At 40.1% G+C, this 20,260-nt stretch overlaps 2 protein-coding genes across 2 annotated transcripts in view; both read right to left on the bottom strand.

Moving 5' to 3' along the window:
* The window catches only part of GLP1R (glucagon like peptide 1 receptor), an 83,372-nt gene extending 78,903 nt beyond the window's left edge, over positions 1–4,469 (bottom strand). Inside the window, exon 1 of the mRNA XM_038132624.1 lies at positions 4,289–4,469. Coding sequence (XP_037988552.1) covers positions 4,289–4,360 — 72 coding nt within the window. The 5' untranslated portion in view covers positions 4,361–4,469. The remainder of the gene's footprint in view (positions 1–4,288) is intronic.
* Positions 4,470–14,016: 9,547 nt separating this feature from the next.
* DNAH8 (dynein axonemal heavy chain 8) overlaps positions 14,017–20,260 on the bottom strand; it is a 117,270-nt gene continuing 111,026 nt past the window's right edge. The window contains 5 exon segments of the mRNA XM_038132165.1: positions 14,017–14,304; positions 14,767–14,888; positions 17,957–18,146; positions 18,237–18,389; positions 18,908–19,064. Of these exon segments, the coding sequence (XP_037988093.1) occupies positions 14,017–14,304; positions 14,767–14,888; positions 17,957–18,146; positions 18,237–18,389; positions 18,908–19,064 (910 nt within the window).

Raw genomic sequence — 20,260 nt, 5'->3', positions numbered from 1 at the left:
AATCTGTCAGAAGGCAGACAACTGTTTATGTTCTGTACATCAGGCCTAGTTTCACGGAACTTCACCTCAGCTACAGAGCCACAGCTTTCAGAGTGCAGGAGAAGTTTTGCAAAGCTCCATCACTTCCATCTCACTTTGAGAACACAAGTTCTTCTCACAAAGGAGAGCTCCGTGTGCTTGTACAGCCATAATATCTGTCCTTCCATGCCCAGCCATATCTGTCTATGCTTTTCCTCAAATACTTTTGTCCAAACTCTCAGATTGTCTCCTAGGCTGGGGGGTGGGGAAGTGATGGCAGTGCGGTCACAGCTACAGAAATAGGGGAAAGGATTTAAGAGTTATTTCACTAACCTAAACTTTCCTGGAAGAGACATCAGAGTTTTTCAACAGTGCCAAGGACCAAGTCACTGTTCTGTTTTGTGAAATACAGTCCTTTCCTTTGGCCCTTGGAGATCACAGAACAATGGGCTAAAAAAGATTTTTAAAGACCACCCAGTTCCAACCTCTCTGCTGTGGGCAGGGACATCTTCTACTAGACCAGGCTGCTCAAAGCTCCATCCAGCTTGGCCTTGAGCACTGACAGGGATGGGGCATCCACAACTTCTCTAGGCCTGTTCCAGTGCCTCAATACCCTCACAGTAAAGAATTTCTTCCTACCATCTAAACTGAAACTAGTCCCTTTTGGTCTGAAGCCATTCCCCCTTGTCCTGTCACTACATGCCCTTGTCCTGGGCTGCTTAAGCCTAAAATGCCATGTGCCAACCCCACCCCCAATATAGTTATGTTTGGGATATTGTAACAAGTATCTTATTAATTTGTATCATCAGATTTGCTATGTTAGGCCATCTGGCTTTATAGCAAACACACAGAGTAACTTTATAAAGTTTCCAGAAAAATAGAGTTTTCTGTACAAAAAAACCAAGAAAAACCTCACATTATTATATGAGTACATAAAGGTTTTAGTCACTTTGGATAGCAATTTAATTCTCATTCAATTATATAATACAATAATCTAATTTAAGTTTACACCATAATAATATAGTAATGAACTTAAATAGCTTACAAATACTAAGTTTTTAAGAACCTGGCCATACTTCTGGGAAAGCAGCCCATTACCTAGAAGCCAGCCAAGTATCTTTGAAAAATAACTACAGCAAGATGGCCCAGTGTCAGACCTTGTCCACCCTTTCCTCCACTGCTTTCTATACCTCTGGCAGTATGTGCTGCTGACACTGGTCTAGCATATTTTGATTTTCAGAGTGCAGACAACAAAAAAAGGACCAAAAACAGTTCTGTGAAGCTTTTGGGAGCAGAAAATGGAGAAAAGGAGTAACTTAGAACCTCCAGCCAACCTACTAATGGAGGGATTTTTACCCAGTTGGTGTAAAAATAACCCCTTGGCTGTCCAGCTAACCAAGATGCAGTCCAACTCACCACCTGCACTTCTACAAGGAGTCACTAGTTTACAGGTTCACTTCTCTTTCTGTTTCTCAGACAAGCTCTATCTACAGTCATTTTTCCACCCTAATGACTTCTAAAGAACACAGACCTAGAGGACAGTAGTAGTCAGGAACCATAGTTCAGTCTCCTCAGCATTAGGGCATGTAACTGAAGACAAGAAGTCAAAATAGGCATGGTCCTGCAAGCCTGGCCTGGGGCATGCAAACACTTTGGGGACCTCCATGCCCTCAAGGGCAGAGTACAGCAGACTAACAAGGCATTTAAAACCTCCCCCCTCACACTGCATCTTTTCCTCAAAGCTTACCAGGATTCAAAACTAGCCCTCCTGGAGACAAACATCCACTCCCGTACACCCATGGTTAAAGAAGCAGATGCTGCATGCAGAACTAGAAAACAGCCACGGCAGGCTTCAGAAGGGTGAGCAAGTAGCAGTAAGTAACTATATGTGCCCCTAACACCCGCAACCTAAGTCCTGCTGTTGATTGGGAGAACAGCTGGCTGCTGTATCTAAATAATCCTCAGTAACAAAACAGTAACTGAGAGCACCAGTAACATACACACATCCACACTCAGTGTTGGTATTTACCTGTGTGCTTTGCTATTCCCATACCAGAGCACTTCAGAAACAAGAGGTGAGGAGAGCAAAATTTCCACTGAATTCATCTGTTTCTACTTCTACCCAGACCACCTCTGTGATTTCCATTTAGCCTCAAAAACAAAATCAGGGGTAGTTTGACGGGACCCCCAAATCACAGCTGTGGCACAGCTCTTTCCTGCTCTTCACTGACATTTAAACTACGTCTTTGAGATTATCTTATCACCTTTGAGCAAAAGCACTACATAGAAAAGCAGGATCTCAAATCCAAAACTAAGAGAAGGCTAGATGGCAGTGAACTGGCGGCCAGCTGCCGGTCAGCTCTCTCAGCAGCAGGGCATCACTGCTCAAGGCCAAATAGAGAAAGGACACAAGCTTGTCATTAGTAATGAGATTCTGCAGTGCAGCCTTGTGCTACCAGCTCTTGGTAATTTTACTACCCTCAATGCTGTAAGGAAGATCTAGACCTAGGAATTACCCATCACCCTGCATTTAAGATGATGGCATGCAAGTGGCACCACCTCAGATAAAAAACTCTGGACTAAAATTCTTCTTGCTTCTACGTATATTCTCAGCTTTCTCTTCTTCCTCTTCCCTTCCTCACTTGTTTGAAGGCATGAAGGGAGAGGAAGTCTAAGTAAAACATTAGTCACAGCACCAACAAAATTCTTTTTCCCTCAACTCTATCACCTTGTTCTGCCTTCCTCTCATACCTGTCTTTCACAGATTTTACTACCTGCTTTTGACTGTGCAGTGCTATTTTCAGTTTCCTTTAAATATCACCTTTAATATTATTCTAAACTGAACCTGAGAAAATAATTCAGATAGTCAAACTCTCATACTTTTGCATGCTTATGACTAAGCAGAGTACTTCATTCAGTTTTTCAGCATACAACAAGAACAATCACTGCTCTAGAGAAGTTGTCAGATAAGACCCTCTAGTGTCAGAAAAGGCTATAAAAGTACTTGTTTTACTGCAAGACTGAAGTTATAGTGTTGAGGCAGTGGAAGCTTCTTTCTTCTCACCTGCTCCCAGTTCTTCATCCAGGTAAAGACCCCTTGGATCAGAAATATACTTCACTTTGATTCTCTACTGCTGGCAGCTCCACTATTAGTTTGCTCTGTGGTTGAAGCTCAAGTAGCTCAGGGATTTAGCCTGTCAAATACCAAATACCTCCACATACGGAAGCTCCCCAGCCTCTCCAGGTCCCTGTTCCAGTGTTTGATCATCTTAACAATGAATTGGAATTTTTCCTACGGCAAATTGTGCCTATTGCACCTTTAACAGCCTGAAGTAGATAGCAAGTAAAACAAACCCACCAAGAAAATCCAATGTGTTAGACAACCCTACAGGCTTATACTCAGTTTGGTATTAAACAGATCCTCTTAGTGCTGTATTGTAGACATCTGTAACCCCAAAAGCTTTTAGCAACTGGAAAGAAAGTGGACAGTGTATCTGGTCCGCCATAGATACACTGTCCTTTCCTTGACCTCTGCAGCCCACAACACCAGCTTTAAGCCCATCCTCGCTCTCCCTATAGCAATAACCTCCTGCTGCCACCCCAACGCTGTAACCTCCGTCCTTCCCCAGCAGTCTCTCTCACTTCGCTGTCCCCAGTTCACCAGACCACAACCAACCTTCTCTGTCCATCACCCCTTCCCTGGCCCTTTCCCTTTTCCCCATTGCCTGCTCTTGCTTTGCACACCGATTATATTTTGCTTTCCCACCCTCAACGCTGTGTCACAGCCGACCCTAAAATCCCCCGCCAGGACCCTGCTCTGGTTTTCCCACGGCACTACGCTTGTTTGCCATTACAGACACGCGTGTTATTTCCTGTGGGCTTATGCCGGGGGGAGCATTACCTCCAGGGCAATACCCTCGCAGTAGCAGCGTCTCCGCTTCCTTCCTCCGCTCCGTTCTCCCTAAGCCCACGCCCGCCCGCCGAGACCCCTGGCGGGGCCGCACGGCTCCCGCGCGGGAGCCACGCACGGAGAATTCCCCACGCACGGAGAAGTCCCCGCGCTCCAGCCCCGCCGTCCCCGGCGGCCGCCGCTTGTGCTGCAAGTGTTGGCGGGGGCGCCCAAAAAGTGACGGGTTTAAAACTTCTGACTTCTGTTCGAGGCGTTCCCGCGGCCGCGGCAGCAGCGCGGCGGAGCGCAGCCCCCGCGGGATCCCCCGAGGGCGCCCGCCCGGGCCGGGGCAGCGCCGCGGGGCCCCGCGCAGGCACTCACCCGCCTCACCGGGAGCGACCTTCCCGCGGCCGCCAGCAGCAGGAGAGCCAAGCCGAGCGGCGAGGAGGGCATGTCCGGGGGCGGCCCCCCATGCGCGGGGGCCCGGCGAGGCTCCGGCTCCCGCTCGCCGCGCAAGCTCCGCGCCGGGCACAGCGAGCGGCAGCAGGCACGGCGGGCGCTCCGGCGGCCGCTTTTGTAGCGGCGGCGGAGGCGGGGAGGGGCCGGCCCAGGTACAGCCCGGCCCGGCCCGGCCCGGCCCCGCCCGACGGAGATGCGGAGCCGCCGCGGGTGGATGGGCCGGTGTTGGGAGGCGGGAGCGCCCGGGGTTGTGTCGGGGAAAAGAAAAAAGTGGAGGGAGCGCTTCTGCGATCCCGTCCCCCACCTTTTCAACTTCTTATTTTCTTTTACTCTGAATCTGTTCAGGCTTGAGCATTTTGGTGACCTTCATGCTGTTCGTGACGTTTAAGTTTTATTAGGTTTAATAATAGTGAATGCAAGTATCCATTTATAACCTGAATTTGCAGAGCTGTACGCAGAGCAGATCAGAGCTTGGTTTCTGAGTTGAAGACGGGGCACAGGTCAGTCCCGGCAGCAGTATGATGTGTAAATCTCGAGGATTTAGAATACTTAGCAAAAGAAGGCTCTGAATCTGCTTTGTGCTAGATTCATATTACTGTTCTTATTTTTTCACTTTGCACTGACTGGTAGAACTAAACCAGCACTAAAACACCTATGTTTGGTGACATTCTACACCAGAATCTGGAAGAAAGCCATCAGAGTTAGAAGGAAAGCTGAAAATTGAACCAGGAAGTGGGGAAAATATTTCACATTGGTCAGTTAGATGCGACTAGAATATAAACAAGTTAATAGATTAAATATTAATGATGTGTATTAATTTCAAATACAACACAGCCTCAGTCTGATGCTTTGGCAATGTAACTAGTTAGAGCATCGATGCTGTGAGATCATGAAATCATGAAATACCTCAGAGTGTGACTTGGCAGGGCAGTGCTTACATCTCAACAGCTAACTCCAGACAGAAAGTATCTGCCATGGTGGTTTGGTTGACTGAAGGCAGAAAATATATTTCCTTCAACTTTTTAAGATGAAAATTGCACCTGGCTAGCACCACCAGCCTTAGCATGGTGCACCTATTTCACATGCCAGTCTTTACTGCTCTCTATTGTTTCTGCACCAGGCTTATTAATTAAGTTCTCCAGTTAAGACTTCTGCTCCTGAGATGATTCCCAGCACCTGTATGCAGCAGAGGGCGAGCTACTTTTGCCAGACCTTTGTAGACTCATGCCTCCATTGAAAAGCCTCATCAGGGCTACGATGGTGACATAAATCCTGTTGGAAGCAGGAATTTTACTTTGGAGATTAACTCTGCTATCCAGAAATAATCCCAGATAGCTCTTCAGGCATGATGACATCATACCAGGGGATGATGACCAAGCAGCCAGGCAGACTGAGGCTTAACTATCACAGCCTGGGGTACGCTGTGTACCCTCTACATTATCCTTGTGGATGGAGGTGTGCATGGCTGATACCAAGAAATGATGAGTTGGCTGAAGCAGGAGGTGCTGCGGAGATTGGATGGTTCTGTTTAGGCTCCAAAGAACACATAGAATAAAGTTATATAACAAGAACTCTGAAAGACACCATGGCCAAAAACGCCACTCTTGCCTTAACTAAGGGACATTTAAATATTAACAGGCACTTGCTAATAAGCTCAGTGAAGTACATGCTGCTGCATACATGACTACATTACTCAATTCACCCCTTAGATCATGACATACAGAAGGAGGAGAAGGGGTACAATCTTATGCCAATCTTATGACTGGGCTGTGTACAAGTAGGGTAGAAATGTCATCTGGTTAGGAGGAAGACCCACAGGGACCTTGGAGACCACTGATGGGCTACTCTCTTCTTCTCTCTTCTCCCTCCTCCCAGGCAAGGATGCCTTGGTAAGCTTCTGCACACAATTATCATTATTGCTACTATTAATATCTCTATTGCATCAAGTGAATTTTTCAACCTCAATTCTGAATTGGGATTCTGTTCCTTCACTAAACCACACTATTCATGGATCTGTGATCTCACAAGTTCCTATTCACCACAACCAGACCTACAGGGCTGAAACTTCAGTATTTGTGAATCTGTGCTCATGGAAGTTCCTACTGAACATGACCAGACTTAGGGCCAAGTTGGTTATAATCAGAAATCAACCCTAGCTGCACTCAGACCCTCTGATCTCTGAGGACCTGCTGGAACACAAGGGAGTTTATTTTCTTGACAAATTTCTATACTCTTAACAAAACAGATAGACTAGTGTTATCTATATGAATACAGAAAAAAGCAAAGTAGATCAGAGTAAGCTCTGAACAGGTGCATTTTCACTGTAGCTACTGAGAAGCTATTATCACAAGATTAAACAAATCCTGTTGACTGAAATGACTGTATTAAAAGACAGATCATTTTCCTAGAGATGGAAAAGTATTTATTCAATAATTTTCTTTTTTTTTTTTTTTTTTTTTTTTGTGGGGAAATACTGTTGAAAGTTGTCTCTCAAACCTGGGTCTGTTGGATTTTTGTTACATTTATTCATGCTTTTAATAATATTAAATTTTAACTTGGTCTTTTGTCAGTGATTATGCAAGAAAAGAACAGTTTGAAAGTAAGTGAATGATTAAAATGACACTATCCAAGTTTGAAAGGAGCTGGGATCCTTTCAGTTTGAAAAATACAATGCAATGAGTTGATGAAGCTTTGTTCAACTTCAGAATTTTGTTTGTTGAGGCAAGCATTTCTTTTCCTGTACGTGATGGAATTCAGATGCTATTTAATATGCAGGACTTTGTAACAGCTCTCTTGTTCCCTTACCTTCCATCTGGACCAGACCTCTCATGTATTAAGGAGGAGCTGCCTTGCAGTTACACTCCAATACAGGGATTATCATCCTTCTATGACCATTGAAGCATTCTTAATGCAACTGACTATGTTTTGAGGACAAAACTGCATTTTGAAAAAGCCCAGTGTCTCTTTCAATAATCGTCCCTGATAATCCCTTTCTGTGGAGATAGCATAAACATAACTGCAGGCAATACACAAAGCCTTCTCAGGGGTTTGGGCTCTCTGCTATCTGAAATTTAGCACCTCTGGACTCGTATGTTGCAGAAAGTAACACTGCTGTTCCACAAGACTGAATGCTTTGTCTCTGAAACTTTCTGAAAGGAAAAGTCTGTGTCACAGAGAAATTGTGTGTTTCTGCTGTGACATTTGCTGAGTAGCAGACATTTTCCTAAGCTGCCATGGGCAGCATCCTAAGGAATATTATCAGCTTTAACGGCAAGTCACGCACTTCGTGCTTCTCTATGACAAGTAACTACTAGCTTTTATAAACATCATCTTTCATAATAACTTTGTTTGGGACAGAGATACACTCCTGGATCTCAGTGCAAATAGATCTCAACTCTTAGTGGAATTTTATTCCTTTCTACCTTGTACATGTATGTATACAGTTGCAGAGTACAGGGTTGCTGACATCTGGAGAATTAGCTGTTTTCTGAGACTCAGGATTCAAATGAAAACTGGAGGGAGTGGCTGCCCTGTACAGTGGCTGTACAAGTGTTTGCCCAAGTGCCTGAAAGGCGGGAGCCATTTGCTGTTGTGTTTTATACCTGTAGTGTGTTGCAGCAGTGAACGTGCTTTGGCTCAATTTTTCTTTACAAAGCTAAGAGGAGCTTTCAGTAAAGATCTTTCCAAGCTCAGTAAAAGCTGAAGTATCTGAGCTGAGAACAAGCACCTATGAAGTAACTGAAAGAAATCACTTTAAAAATTGAAATAATTGTTTAGGAAAGGAAGAAGAAGAATTTCAGTGTTGAATCATTGAGTTTGAATGATATTTGTGGAGTTGTAACTCATATCAATACCATCTTAACTGAAATAAAAGTTTATCTAAGTGGAATCCTTCTGTGGGCCTCCTAGGGAAAGAAAAAAGGTGTCTCAGAGCAGGATAATGCAAATGAGTTACAAACATATAGACAACAACTGCAATTACAGCCCATTGGTGTTTAGAAAGAGCATTTAGTCTTGGAGCTATATATACATCAGTATCTTTGGAGATACTAAATTACATAAATTGCACCTTGAAACCTGAACTCTGGGTTAATTTATACTTCTTAGTAAAACTCAAAATTATCTTATTTTGAATCAGAACACGACTACTGAAAATACTTATGTGACAGATCACTGTAAAAAAGTTCTAAATGTTTTTGAAGGGCATTAGGAAGCAGGAGAATTTCTTCTGGTCACTGACCGTCATACACATTTTGCATTAAATCTCCGTAATTTTAATTTAGCGCTTTTAAGTACTAATTGTTCTGTTACTTAAGTTGCCTGCCCACATGTAGGAGAATGTGCTCAGTTCATGAAATGTCTCATGGCAGCTCTGCAGGGCTGGAATGCAGGGGTTGAAATCAACCAGCTTTCCATAATTGTAGATGCAGGCTCAGAAGGAATGAACATAACCTGTTGCTCACTTGTTTTCCCAGACATAAGGCTGTGGTTGTAAGTAACAGACAACTCCATTTTCATCTGTCAGACGGTATGGCTTGTACACTTTGGGCTATACGTTTCTTGATGACAACAAAGAAATGAGTGCAAATATATATTTTTTTTAAACTTTTGTAAACTACATAATGAACTGAAATAGTTGTATCTACTTTTGGAGTCTAGCTGCCTTGTGGAATTTGTTCTGTGTAATGATTGTATGGAGGAAATGATTTAGATGAGTATTTAATTTCAATACAATACAGTTCTCTGTCTTATAAAGAAGAAATTGATTTAGTCTCCTTAAAACGTCATTGAAAAATTCATATGACTGTGTCAATTTGTGAATATGATCCAGTCATTCCTATATTTAAAAATCTTAGTATTATAGAATTAGAAGTGTCAAAGCTAGTTGCAGTCTTGTAATACAATAGAAAATAACCTTTTTATTACAGTTTGAATTTCTTACCAAAATCCATGACTCCTATTTAAAATTTCCATATTAAAAACCCCTGCTCAAAAAACTTTGTTAAGAATAGTGTTTTGGACTTCAGAAGGCTGCTAGGATGAACTAATAATGGTAAGAAATTATCAGCAAAGAATTCAATTTCTCTCCTCATTTTTTTACAAGAAAATAGGAAGCAACAACCCAGAGAACAAAGGAAGTCTTCTTATTTTTATTAAGTAAAATTAATTGAAATATTACTCTCTCATCTCTCTCTTTTGTTGTACTAGCTTTTTTTTTCTGTGAGGCAATTATTTGGAAATGCCTCCATTCAATGTTTTCCCACCAAGGGAAACCTCAGTACAGAATAGCAAGTCTGCCTTGTACATATTGTGCAATGATCTAATACTGGTCTTTTCCAAAGAGACAGAGAGAACATCTGTCTACTCTGCTACTAGATGCCTCCTAGGTAGGACCTGTGTCACCTCAGTAAAATGCTGTGTCTGTCACAGCATACATTGCAGTGAGACAGCCACGATACACAGAGTATCACCATACAACTTCAGAAAGCTTCAACCCATGCAGAGTAACCCCATATCACTTCAGAGGTCTGCCCACATAACATCACACCACTTCAGAAGGCTGCAAGCATCTGCCCTTCTCATTTGTTAGCCCAGACTTTTATACCCCTTTTACACCCCTCATGTTCGTGCATTGCCCCTGTGTGCCCTCTGTTGCCTGTGGTGGTTGGTCAGTGCACCTGGGCGCTCCATGGTTCATTCCCTTCAATGCTGCTCACCTGCTTCTCACAGCTGGACCCATTGGGGACGAGGCTCTGCTGCAGCCCCACTCCCAATTACCACAAACTGTGTACCTACATATTTCTAGTAGCAAAGTCTTTCTCTGGATTTGACCTTCATCATGGACCATTGCTAAGTTAAAAAACAGTTTTCCTGAATTTCTAAGAGTTAATGTATGCTTGGCTCTTGGTGCTCTGAGGGCAGTACTAGATCACAGGAAAAGACATGGGGTTTTGGCTTTCATAAAATTAGACTCACCTCAGGAATATCCTGCTTGTGTGATGCAGATACAGGTACCAACTCCTACAAAAACATCAATATACTTTAAGCAGCACCTTGCACATTCCATGCATTTGATTTTCAGTATTTGTGTCAACAGAAACACACTTATATAGTGCTGCCAGATGTTCTTCAAGACTATCAAAAACAATGTATTAGTTTAAATATTAAGAATAGATATGGTCCCTGAATGAGGTTACTGAATAAGAAAACAGTGGGTTGTGGCATAAACTATGACTATTCTGACCAAATTTGAATTACAGCTGACCCGAATCTAGAGGCAGAAACAGAGGGTGTTGATGAAGAAAATTATTCTATGCAATTAACAACTCTTTCAAGTTAAAACTTAGCTGAAATGTTACCTACTTGAAACAAGCTCATTCCAGTCCGTGGTTTTGTGATATTTAGAAACAGGGCAGAAAACAAATCCTCCCCTTCCTGCCAGTCACAAGCTCTTTTCCATAGTTTTTGTTAATTCTTAGCTACTGTCATATAAAACCTCATCACACAGCCAAGCTCCAGGCTTCTCATAAATCATCACCTAAGAAGAAAAAGTTCTGTAAAAAGTGAGTATTTTGAGGTACCAGCAGATCAATGGCTCCCAATTAAGGTGTCCACTCTAAAGCAGCAGGAAAGAGTAGAAGTGCCTTCTGTCATCTCACTGGCTTGGATTACCTCTGAAAATCAGAGTAAAAGGGCAAGAAAATTCTTCTTGGTGGCACCAAGGGAGGAAAGAAAAATGCACACAGTCAATGCACTCTCTAAGCCAATTCTGGACATGTTCTTCTTTACATTCTCAAACACAGACCTTCATGAGTTAGGTCTTCTCTCATAGAGACTAATTAAGTGTGATATTTCAGGTACCTGTATTCTCTTGATCATCTGTTAAATATTTGTGTTTTGCTGACATGGTGTTCCTTTCTTTGCCAGTTTAGGCACCATAACACTGTCTCACAACTTAAACAGCAGTACCTTGAATAGCAAATCCGCATTAAAATATTCAGAGAGTAACTTTGTTTAGTTACTTTTAAAAAACGCAATAAACTGTGTTAATTTAGGAATTTGAATGCTTGTTATAATATTCTGGAGGTATAGACGATTCCTGGAAGCAAAAAGTCTTGAATTGAGGTCTTGAATTCCTATAGATTATGACAGCTGGGAGGAATGACTTGTGGTTCAAGTAATTAACTGCACCTCTTTAGATGTTTGAAGAGCTGGCTGTAAACAAATTAAGTGTAAGAATACTATCCCACATATGAGCAGGACATGAAAATACTTCATAAATATTCTTGAAGCATGCAGAGACAAAAAAAAAAAAGTCTTCTGAATACATAGTAGATTGTTGCTGCCACAAAACATAGATTATTTCCATAAATTAACTGAAAAGCTCTATGAAAATTAACATTCACTGGAACCTGAAAGTAGTGAGCTAATGCATGGTATTGTGGAAAGAGAATGGAACAAACCCCTAAACAGGCTCAGAGAAGATGAGAAATGGGGACTGGACTCTTTACAAACAAGAAAGAGATGATCTCAAGAATGTGATGATATAGCTGAGATAACAATATATTATTCATCTCTATTTTTGCTGTTATACTGGATGGAGAATAAAAACATCATCAGTGTAAGTTATGTAACTCAGCACATTAATTTGTACTTTCCCTGCTATTTCCCATATAGGCTTTCACTTGTAAATGTGTCAGTGCACATCTTCCACCTGTGGAGGCATTCAAGGTTACACACTGTTTCTCCATTGTAATTAAGCTACAAGGCTAGACCAGGAAAAAAACATCTAGGAATGAATACATGTAGTACTTCTGCTGGTTTTTGGATATGAACTGTTTTCCCCTCTGCCCCTGCAGTGAGTATACTGGACATGTGCAAGAACATGGGAGGGGAAAAAGCCAGGGCAACTGACTCAAACTGTCCAAAGGGATAGTGCATAAACATGATGTCGTGTTCAGCACCAAAGATTTCAGGAAAGAAGTAGGATAAGGGACATTTGTTCTCACTTAATGTGTCTTACCAAGTAACCATTATGTGTGCTAAGGCTCTTCCCAGGAAGTGGCTAAACATCTGCCTGCCAGTGGGAAGCAGAAAATAAATTCCTTAATTCAATTTTCTTGTGTCCAGCTGTGCCTCACTTCTTAAACTGTCTTCATCTTGGCCCCCTTGTTTTCAGCTTCTGATCTTGCAATTCTTTGCCCCATTCTGTTTGGGCAGGGCAGGGCAGGGCAGGGCGGGGCAAGCCACTGGGTACTTAGCTGATGGTCAACCCACCACAAGTTCTAACATCAATATTGCAATTACTTGGGGAAAAATCTTTTGCAATTGCAAAGTCAGATTTTTTTCTTCCTTTTTTGCACATGTAGTTCTGTGGCACAACTTCTAAAAATACATGAAAACCGCAAAAATTATCCAACACCAGCAGGTTTCTTGTATTTGAATCTAAGTAAATCTATAGAGGAGAGAGAAGAAATGTTTTACTTAATTGCATTTGGAGATCTCACTTTTTTGTTACTCTGCTCATGATTTTGTGTCTGTGTATTGTTATTTCCTGTATGCCACGGACTTTCTGCAAGAGGATATCCTGGAATGGTGACCTCCAATAGAAAGCCATCGGACTCCAGCAGGAGGAAGGGCCTTTTATCATCTCAACAGATGCCCAGAACTTTGTCAAGTAGTAGCTGCACTTTGCCACAGCAGTTGCATTTGTGTTGCCAAATAAAGGCATCTGAAGGAAGAAGCTTTTTGGAGATTATTAAAGAGATGGTGTAGACTGCGTATCTTCTTTAGTATTACATAAATAGTATTAGTTTAATACTAATTATGTCTGGAAAGTCATGGTTAGGATATTCCTGAGTATCATCACAGAATAATGCTGTGAGAGTCATTTTAAGTATTGCAACCCACACTTTATAGCTACAAGGAAATGCAGAAAAATAGTTATACTTGTAAATAATCTGGTTCTCTAATTTAAAAAAAAAATTCCATATTTAGTAGTTGGAACTGTTCTACTTCTGTTCCCACACAGCTAAACTGGACAGAAAACATACTGGTCTCCGTCAGATATTCCAGACACAAACATTCCTGGTGTAGTTTTGCTTGATCTAGATAGTTTAACAAGAATGAGTGAGATCTGAGAAAGCCCAAGAAAAAATATGGATCAAATATATTTTTCTGTCATATAGTTTCCTGCAGACTCACAGAAAATAAGGTGTGTATCATGCAGAATCTAGGAATTTAAATTTGTATCTAGGAGATTTTAAATTTTGTTGTTATCATATGTCACTGAAACACAAGTTAAAATTTCCACATGTGAAAGAATGTAAAAAAGCAAAGGTTTTCTTTTTGTAAGGTTTAATAACATTTTATTTGACATTATTAAAGCAAATATCCATTTAAAGTAATATAATGCATACTTCAAAGACTATAAGCAATTAACTTATTTGGAAAGATTTACTTTGAAACATCAACAAACAGCCAAGGCAAACTGAATTTGCTGAAAGCAGAGAAAAATCATCAGTAAGCCAAGACTGAAATGCAATTTCTAGTATAATGACAAGTAGCCACCAAATAAAGAGCTGTGGAAGAATTACACACTAATTTGTTACAGGTGCCACATACTCTTCTGCCATAGTTGGAAAAACAGCTCACTTGATGTCACAGAGAAGAGCTACTCCTCTCAGAATCCAGTGGTCTGGAGACTTTGCTGTCTTTAAAAATACCTCTGTAATGAAGTTCAAATCTGTCCTCTTGGGCTTCTTATAAAGAGGACAAACATAGAGCCTGGGATCCCTAGGTCTGGTTGAATCAACAGCAAACATATGGAGCACAGGCAGCTGGACAAAAAGAATCTTTGGTGAAGACTCAACAAGTATGCTTCTTCTTTTGTCCCAGCCTGCACCTTCCAGGTAGAGCCCGTAGATATAAACTCCTTCCTGTGTGAAGAGTAAGCAGATACATCACAACATATAAAGCATAATAATTTTCTTAAACCATTAAAAAAGTGTATGTTTTATAGTAAAAAATATTTGACATTGAATCTCTTCAAACTATTTCATTTTAAACTATAATATATTCCTTTTTCAGAAGATAATGCTACTGAAATGTAGGACAACAAAAGTTGTTTAATAAAGTCTATATACTACAAAGTTTCATGTAAAGTTTACTATAAATTCCAAAAATTAATAGATGGTACAATGAAACAGTTCTTTTAACTAAATATTTTTTAACTTCATTAATATCTTCACACTTAGTATTTGGCTTCTATGCTGAGCAAAAACATCAAGGTGAAGACAGTAGTAACTTTTTTCCTCTATCAATCCAAAATGATTCAATGATGCATAATATAAACTAAATACCAAAATTAATACTGAAACATCTTTGCATGTCATACATACAGAAGGAGGTGATATGATTTCTTCTTTGGTTAGCTTTAGCACATCATTATGCACTGCAACTTTATCTAAAGCCCAGTCTTTATGTGCTCGAGTTGCTTCTTGTTTCATTGCTGTCAGGAATCCTTGAGAAATCAAGCCAGACATTCAGTATTTAGCTCACATTATAAAATAAATTCTTGCTCAGTTATTAGCATGGTTCTGTACTGAACTTACAGACGGATAATCAGAGTTGTATTGAAAAAGGAGCATCCTGACTAATGATAGCAAACTTTGCTTTGGGACCAAAATAGGAACAAGTGACAAAAGTGGCATACTGTGCATTACACCAAGAAAAATATTTTTAAATGGCATGTACTTTTTTCTTCTATTAAATTATTCTATTAAGAAATATTTGGTCAGGACACTGACTAACAAACTATCATAATGCAATCAAGTACAGGATCCATGATAAAGGTGTCTTTCAAGAAAGAATTTCAAGGCAAACAAGTTATCCATTGTGTGAGCTGATGTTTATGTAAAGGCAACTTAGCTAAAAGATGCGGGGGTTCTAAATGAAAGAAGTAGAATAAATTTCATTTACAGGAAACAGAAAATATGTGTTTGAATATGATAATAAAATAAGTATGTGAGTGTTGGGAATCTAGTCAATGCAGTGCCTATGATGAATGAAAAATGTATGTTTTGTTAGGGGAAAAAAGGGTGTCAGATAAAAATTAAGGTAGAGGATGACATAACTGAGCAGCAGGTTAGGTGATTTTTTGGAGTATTGTTTCAAACAGACGTCACAGAATTTTGAAATAGGAAAGGTTTGAGATGCAAAGGGCTGAATAGTTTAAGCACAGATGACTGAGCAGCAAAGAGGTTTGAATGTGTTATAAAGGAAAAAGCTACAAAACCAGAAACACTAGTACTAAATACCTGGTTGTTTCTGTGTGTGTCAGAAGATAACAATGAAGTCATCAAAAACTCAATATCTGCTATTTTAAGCTACGAGATGAAGAACTGCTTGGAATTGAGAGTCATAGAGATCAAGATGAAGAAAGAGAAGTTAACATAGAGAACTGCATTTTAATAGTGAATTCCCTTGTGAGCAGTATTACAAATATAGTCTGATATTACAAATATACTCACCTCACCCCTACCCACAGCACACATTTTGCACTTAGCAAACCTCTCTCTAGCTGAAGGATGACTTTTGGGTTTTTTTAACACAGAGGTTGAAGCAATAATACAGCTCAAGACCATCTGTATCTCAGGTTTGTTGCCTGTTAGGTGAAATGTTTTAGTTTGCCAAAAGAATGTGGTCCATTATCTTCTTTTACACCACTGTGAGTTCTGCTTTTGAATCATCAGAGATCAGTATGCTTATTAGCTGTGCCACTTAGTATACAAATGATGTTTTGACTGGAATCCCAAAACCATCTTTTAATAATAAATTGGATGTACTCCAGGCACCTCAGTTGTTTCTCAAAGTGACTCTAAAATAGACTTTGGTATTAGTACTTTTACAGTTCTGGCAGTAGGAAGGCCATTAAGAACAGAAGCATTCAAAGCAAAGGTAACTCATATAACATTCAAGAATTTCAGAGGTTAATTCTAATTAAAACAAAACAAAAAAAAAACCCTCTCATAGCTGTCACACAGAAGTTTCTTATGAGAATTTTTTATGTGTAGTTGTGTAGGCTGAAGGAGATTCTCCTAGGAACACACACCCCATAAGGTAAGGGGTTTTTTTTTTACTCATGGAGATGGTTAAAATTTGTTTTACTTCCTCTTTCCTCTAAATGGTAAAAATATCAAGCTATAACAGATAATGATAGATAATTTTTACTTGTACTTCACAGCATATCTTTGATGAATTTGAAGGACCTGCTCATTAAACAGGTTCTGTTCATTCACCTGTGAAATGGATACATCATATAACTACATTTTGATGATTCTTTGTGAAAGACAAAGAACTGCTATAAATTCTGGTACTATTCTATTCATAGAATCATAGAACAGCCCACGTTGGAAAAGACATGGGAAGTTCACCTGGTCCAACCTTTCATGGGAAAGGGAAGACTAGGTGAGGTTATCTAGCACCATCCAATTACATCTTGAAAACCTCCAGGAGTGGTGACTCTACCTTGTTTCTGATGAGGCTGTTCCAGTGAGTGATTGCTCTTACTGTACTGTAAAAAGCCATTTTGTTGCTACTGTAACATCTTGCTCTAGATTAAAGCTCTTCCATACTCACAACTTACAGTTTGGAATGAGTTAAACAGTTTCAAACCAGAGAAAAATAGTATTTTCTTTAAAAGCTGTATCATTATCATTAGGTACACTTTCTTTAGAAGCTGTATAATATCATGCTACAATATGTCAGCAAGATTAAGTATTTTATTTATGAACCATATGTCATAGAATAGTTTGGGTTGAAAAAGACCTTAAAAATCATCAAGTTCCAACTGATCTGCCGTGGGCAGGGTCACACAAAAAAAAAAACCAAACCAAAAAACAAACAAAAAAACCCAAACCAAAAACCAAAAAAACAATTCCACTAGACCAAGTCCAATCCAACCTGGCCTTAGACACTGACAGGAATGGGGTAACCACACTTCTTTTGTCAATCTGTTCCAATGCCTTAACCCTTCACAGTAAAAAATTCGTCATAGTATCAGTTCTAAATCTACCCGTTTTCAGTTTAAATCAGTCCTCCCTTGTCCTATCACTAAATGCAGTTGTGAAAAGTTCCACTCCAGCTCTCTTGTAGCCCTCTCTAGGTACTGGAATGTGCTATAAAGGTCATCCCCAGAGCCTTTTCCCCTCGGCTCAATGGCCCTAACTCTCTCTTCCTGCCGTCATAAGAAAGGTGCTCCAGCCCTCTGATTGTCTTCATGGCCCTTTGCTGCACTCGCTCCAGCAGGTTCACATCCTTTCTGTGAGGGCCTCAGAGCTGGATGCAGCACTCCAGGTGGGCTCTCACCAGGGCAGAGCAGAGCAGAGCAGAGCAGAGGGGCAGAACCACCTCCCTTGCCCTGCTGGCCACGCTCCATTCAATGCAGCCTAGGCTAAGGTTGGCTTTCTGGGCTGTGAGTGCTCACTGAACCCATTTTTCATCTTGGCTCCTGTGACACACTATGGCAGTATAACCATTAAGTTACTACCATTCAATACATTACTACTCAAGTCTTTTCAGTAGCCTTACCTTGGGGATTAAAGAATCCAGTTATCCAAAACACCTTTGGTCTTCCTTGAAATATCCAACTAGATAATTGAGCATTTCTCTCCAATAGTTCAGTAAACCAGAAGCCAAGTGTGGAAGACTCCCAAGATACTCTTCTCCATACTTGAGGGATTCGAGCATCATACATGTTATCAAGTGCATCTCTTAAATTCTGAAAGAATTAAATAATATTCGAAGTAAATAAATAAATTTAGTAGTTTAAAGCACAGTATTCCATATGTAGTAGAAATACTTTACTTGCCTCACTCATAACAATAGTTCCATCTATGGCTAGTTTCAGATCATTCAAACTGGTGCGGACAACTGTGATCACCTTCTGCATGCGGTCAATTTCTTGACGAAGAAAAATATTCATAGAGTTAAGTGCTCCCATTTTAACTAAACGAGCCTTTACCTAAATTATAAAAGCACAGAAGGAATTTAGTTAACTCTAAATTGTTGAAATGCAATTGTAGTATGCAACATTTTAACTACCCGTGTGTTCAGAAAGGTAAATATTAGATTTGTATATTATTCAACTAACATTTATCTCCTTAAAACTGCTGCAGTTTTTACTTTTTGGCTGATACAACCCAATTACACATGATTTTGCTAGAACAGGACTTCACCCAGAAGGCCCAGGAGACTGCTGTCACAAAATGTCAAGACTGATTTTTGTCTGCCTTCCCAAGTAGCTTTGAAAATCCAAGTGTAGTCTCCCCAGCATATCTCCATGGCCAATTGTTAGATGTCTTGATTTTAGATAAAAAATCTTCATACCAATTCATGCTGGTAGCAATAAGGGCGTTGGTTCCTTACTTGAATCTGCTACTATTTATATGATCTTTTGTACAATTTGGTGCTTCTTTTTTGGAATGCATAGTGTGAAAACTCAACAGAGAGAACAGTATGACAAGACTTAGGTTGGCTTGCCTCATGAGGTATGTAATCTGGAGGAAGTTTCTCTAGCATGTCTTCAGCCAAACGATAAACAACTGATTCACGAGTTTCTCCAGATCCTCCGCCACTTTCTTTAGGCTGAATGTTGGTAATGGTATCCAGAACATCAGCTGATGTATTTTTCTGGTATCTGAAAGGATGAGGAACATGCTATGAGTTACATAGAATTTTTTAATAGTTAATGATAACTTCGTAGAACATACAAAAACAGTGTGCCATGAAGTCAAATCAAAACTTGCACAAAACTGATTGCACCCTGCACTAACCACTGATCATGAAAGTTTGGTTTACCACAGTTTTAAAGAATATGAACTTCCCTCTTCCCTGTTATACACTTGCTGTATGCCTAATTCAGGGATAAGAAGGAGGTCTGCAAGCTGAGATTATGAGGTGGCAGAAAACTATCATATTAGGGATTCTGAGGAAAGGGAAGGAAATGGCATATTCCTGATTAGTGTCTTCTGAACAGCTATTTGTTGAGAAGAAGCAATAAAAGTTTTGTAACAAGGAAGAATATTTGCCTCATTTACTTACTTCTTAAAAGTGTAATGCAGAAACAGGAAAAGGTGGAGGTATAACTCTGAAAGCTGCCCCTTTAATAATTAGTAAATCCATTTTGCTTTCAGATATTTCAGGATTAATTACAAGTGCTGCTAGATTTACAGCACTGCAGGTAAAAAACTTCTATTCCATAGTGGCACATGGGCAGGACTAATGCAAATTAATGTTCTGAGTCAATATAAAAATGTGAATTAAATTCGTGTGGCATTGGATAATGAAAGATGGTAGACCACATCAGTCCTTCAACAGAAGAATTATAGGAGTATTTTTGTTGGAGTGCTATCCAGTGGTATAGAGCTATGAGAGGAAATAAGAAAGAAAGCCTGAAGTCCTGAAGTGTTGGCAATGCCGACTTTTACCTTATGGAATCAGCTACACAGGGAACATACATCAATGAGTGATGTAGGACATACATTTATCCTGACTGAAAGCACAGATTTGCATGTCAGCTTTACTTTTCAACTTTCCTATGACACCCATCTCCTTCTATTATTTTGTCACATATAATTATAAAAGATATGAAACCAAGGATAGAATGTGCGAACTAAAGCACCTAAAGATGCTTTTGGATACAGTGTCAAAATACCAGAGAAGCTAGATACTACAGTATTTCAGAAAAAAAAAAAAGAAAAAGAAAAAAGAAAAAAAAAGTGTGAATGCAATTATAAAGAATATAAATCAGAAATATGGAAGAAATACTACTGGGATTTTGCTTCTCTGAGGATATAATTTCTGCTTCTAAAAGTAGGAATGGTGGGGGCTTTC

The sequence above is a fragment of the Motacilla alba genome, chromosome 3 (genome assembly GCF_015832195.1).
Source record: "Motacilla alba alba isolate MOTALB_02 chromosome 3, Motacilla_alba_V1.0_pri, whole genome shotgun sequence".
In the NCBI taxonomy this organism is placed as follows: domain Eukaryota; kingdom Metazoa; phylum Chordata; class Aves; order Passeriformes; family Motacillidae; genus Motacilla; species Motacilla alba.
Note: the sequence above shows the minus strand (reverse complement) of the source record. Positions and strands in the feature narration are given on the sequence as shown.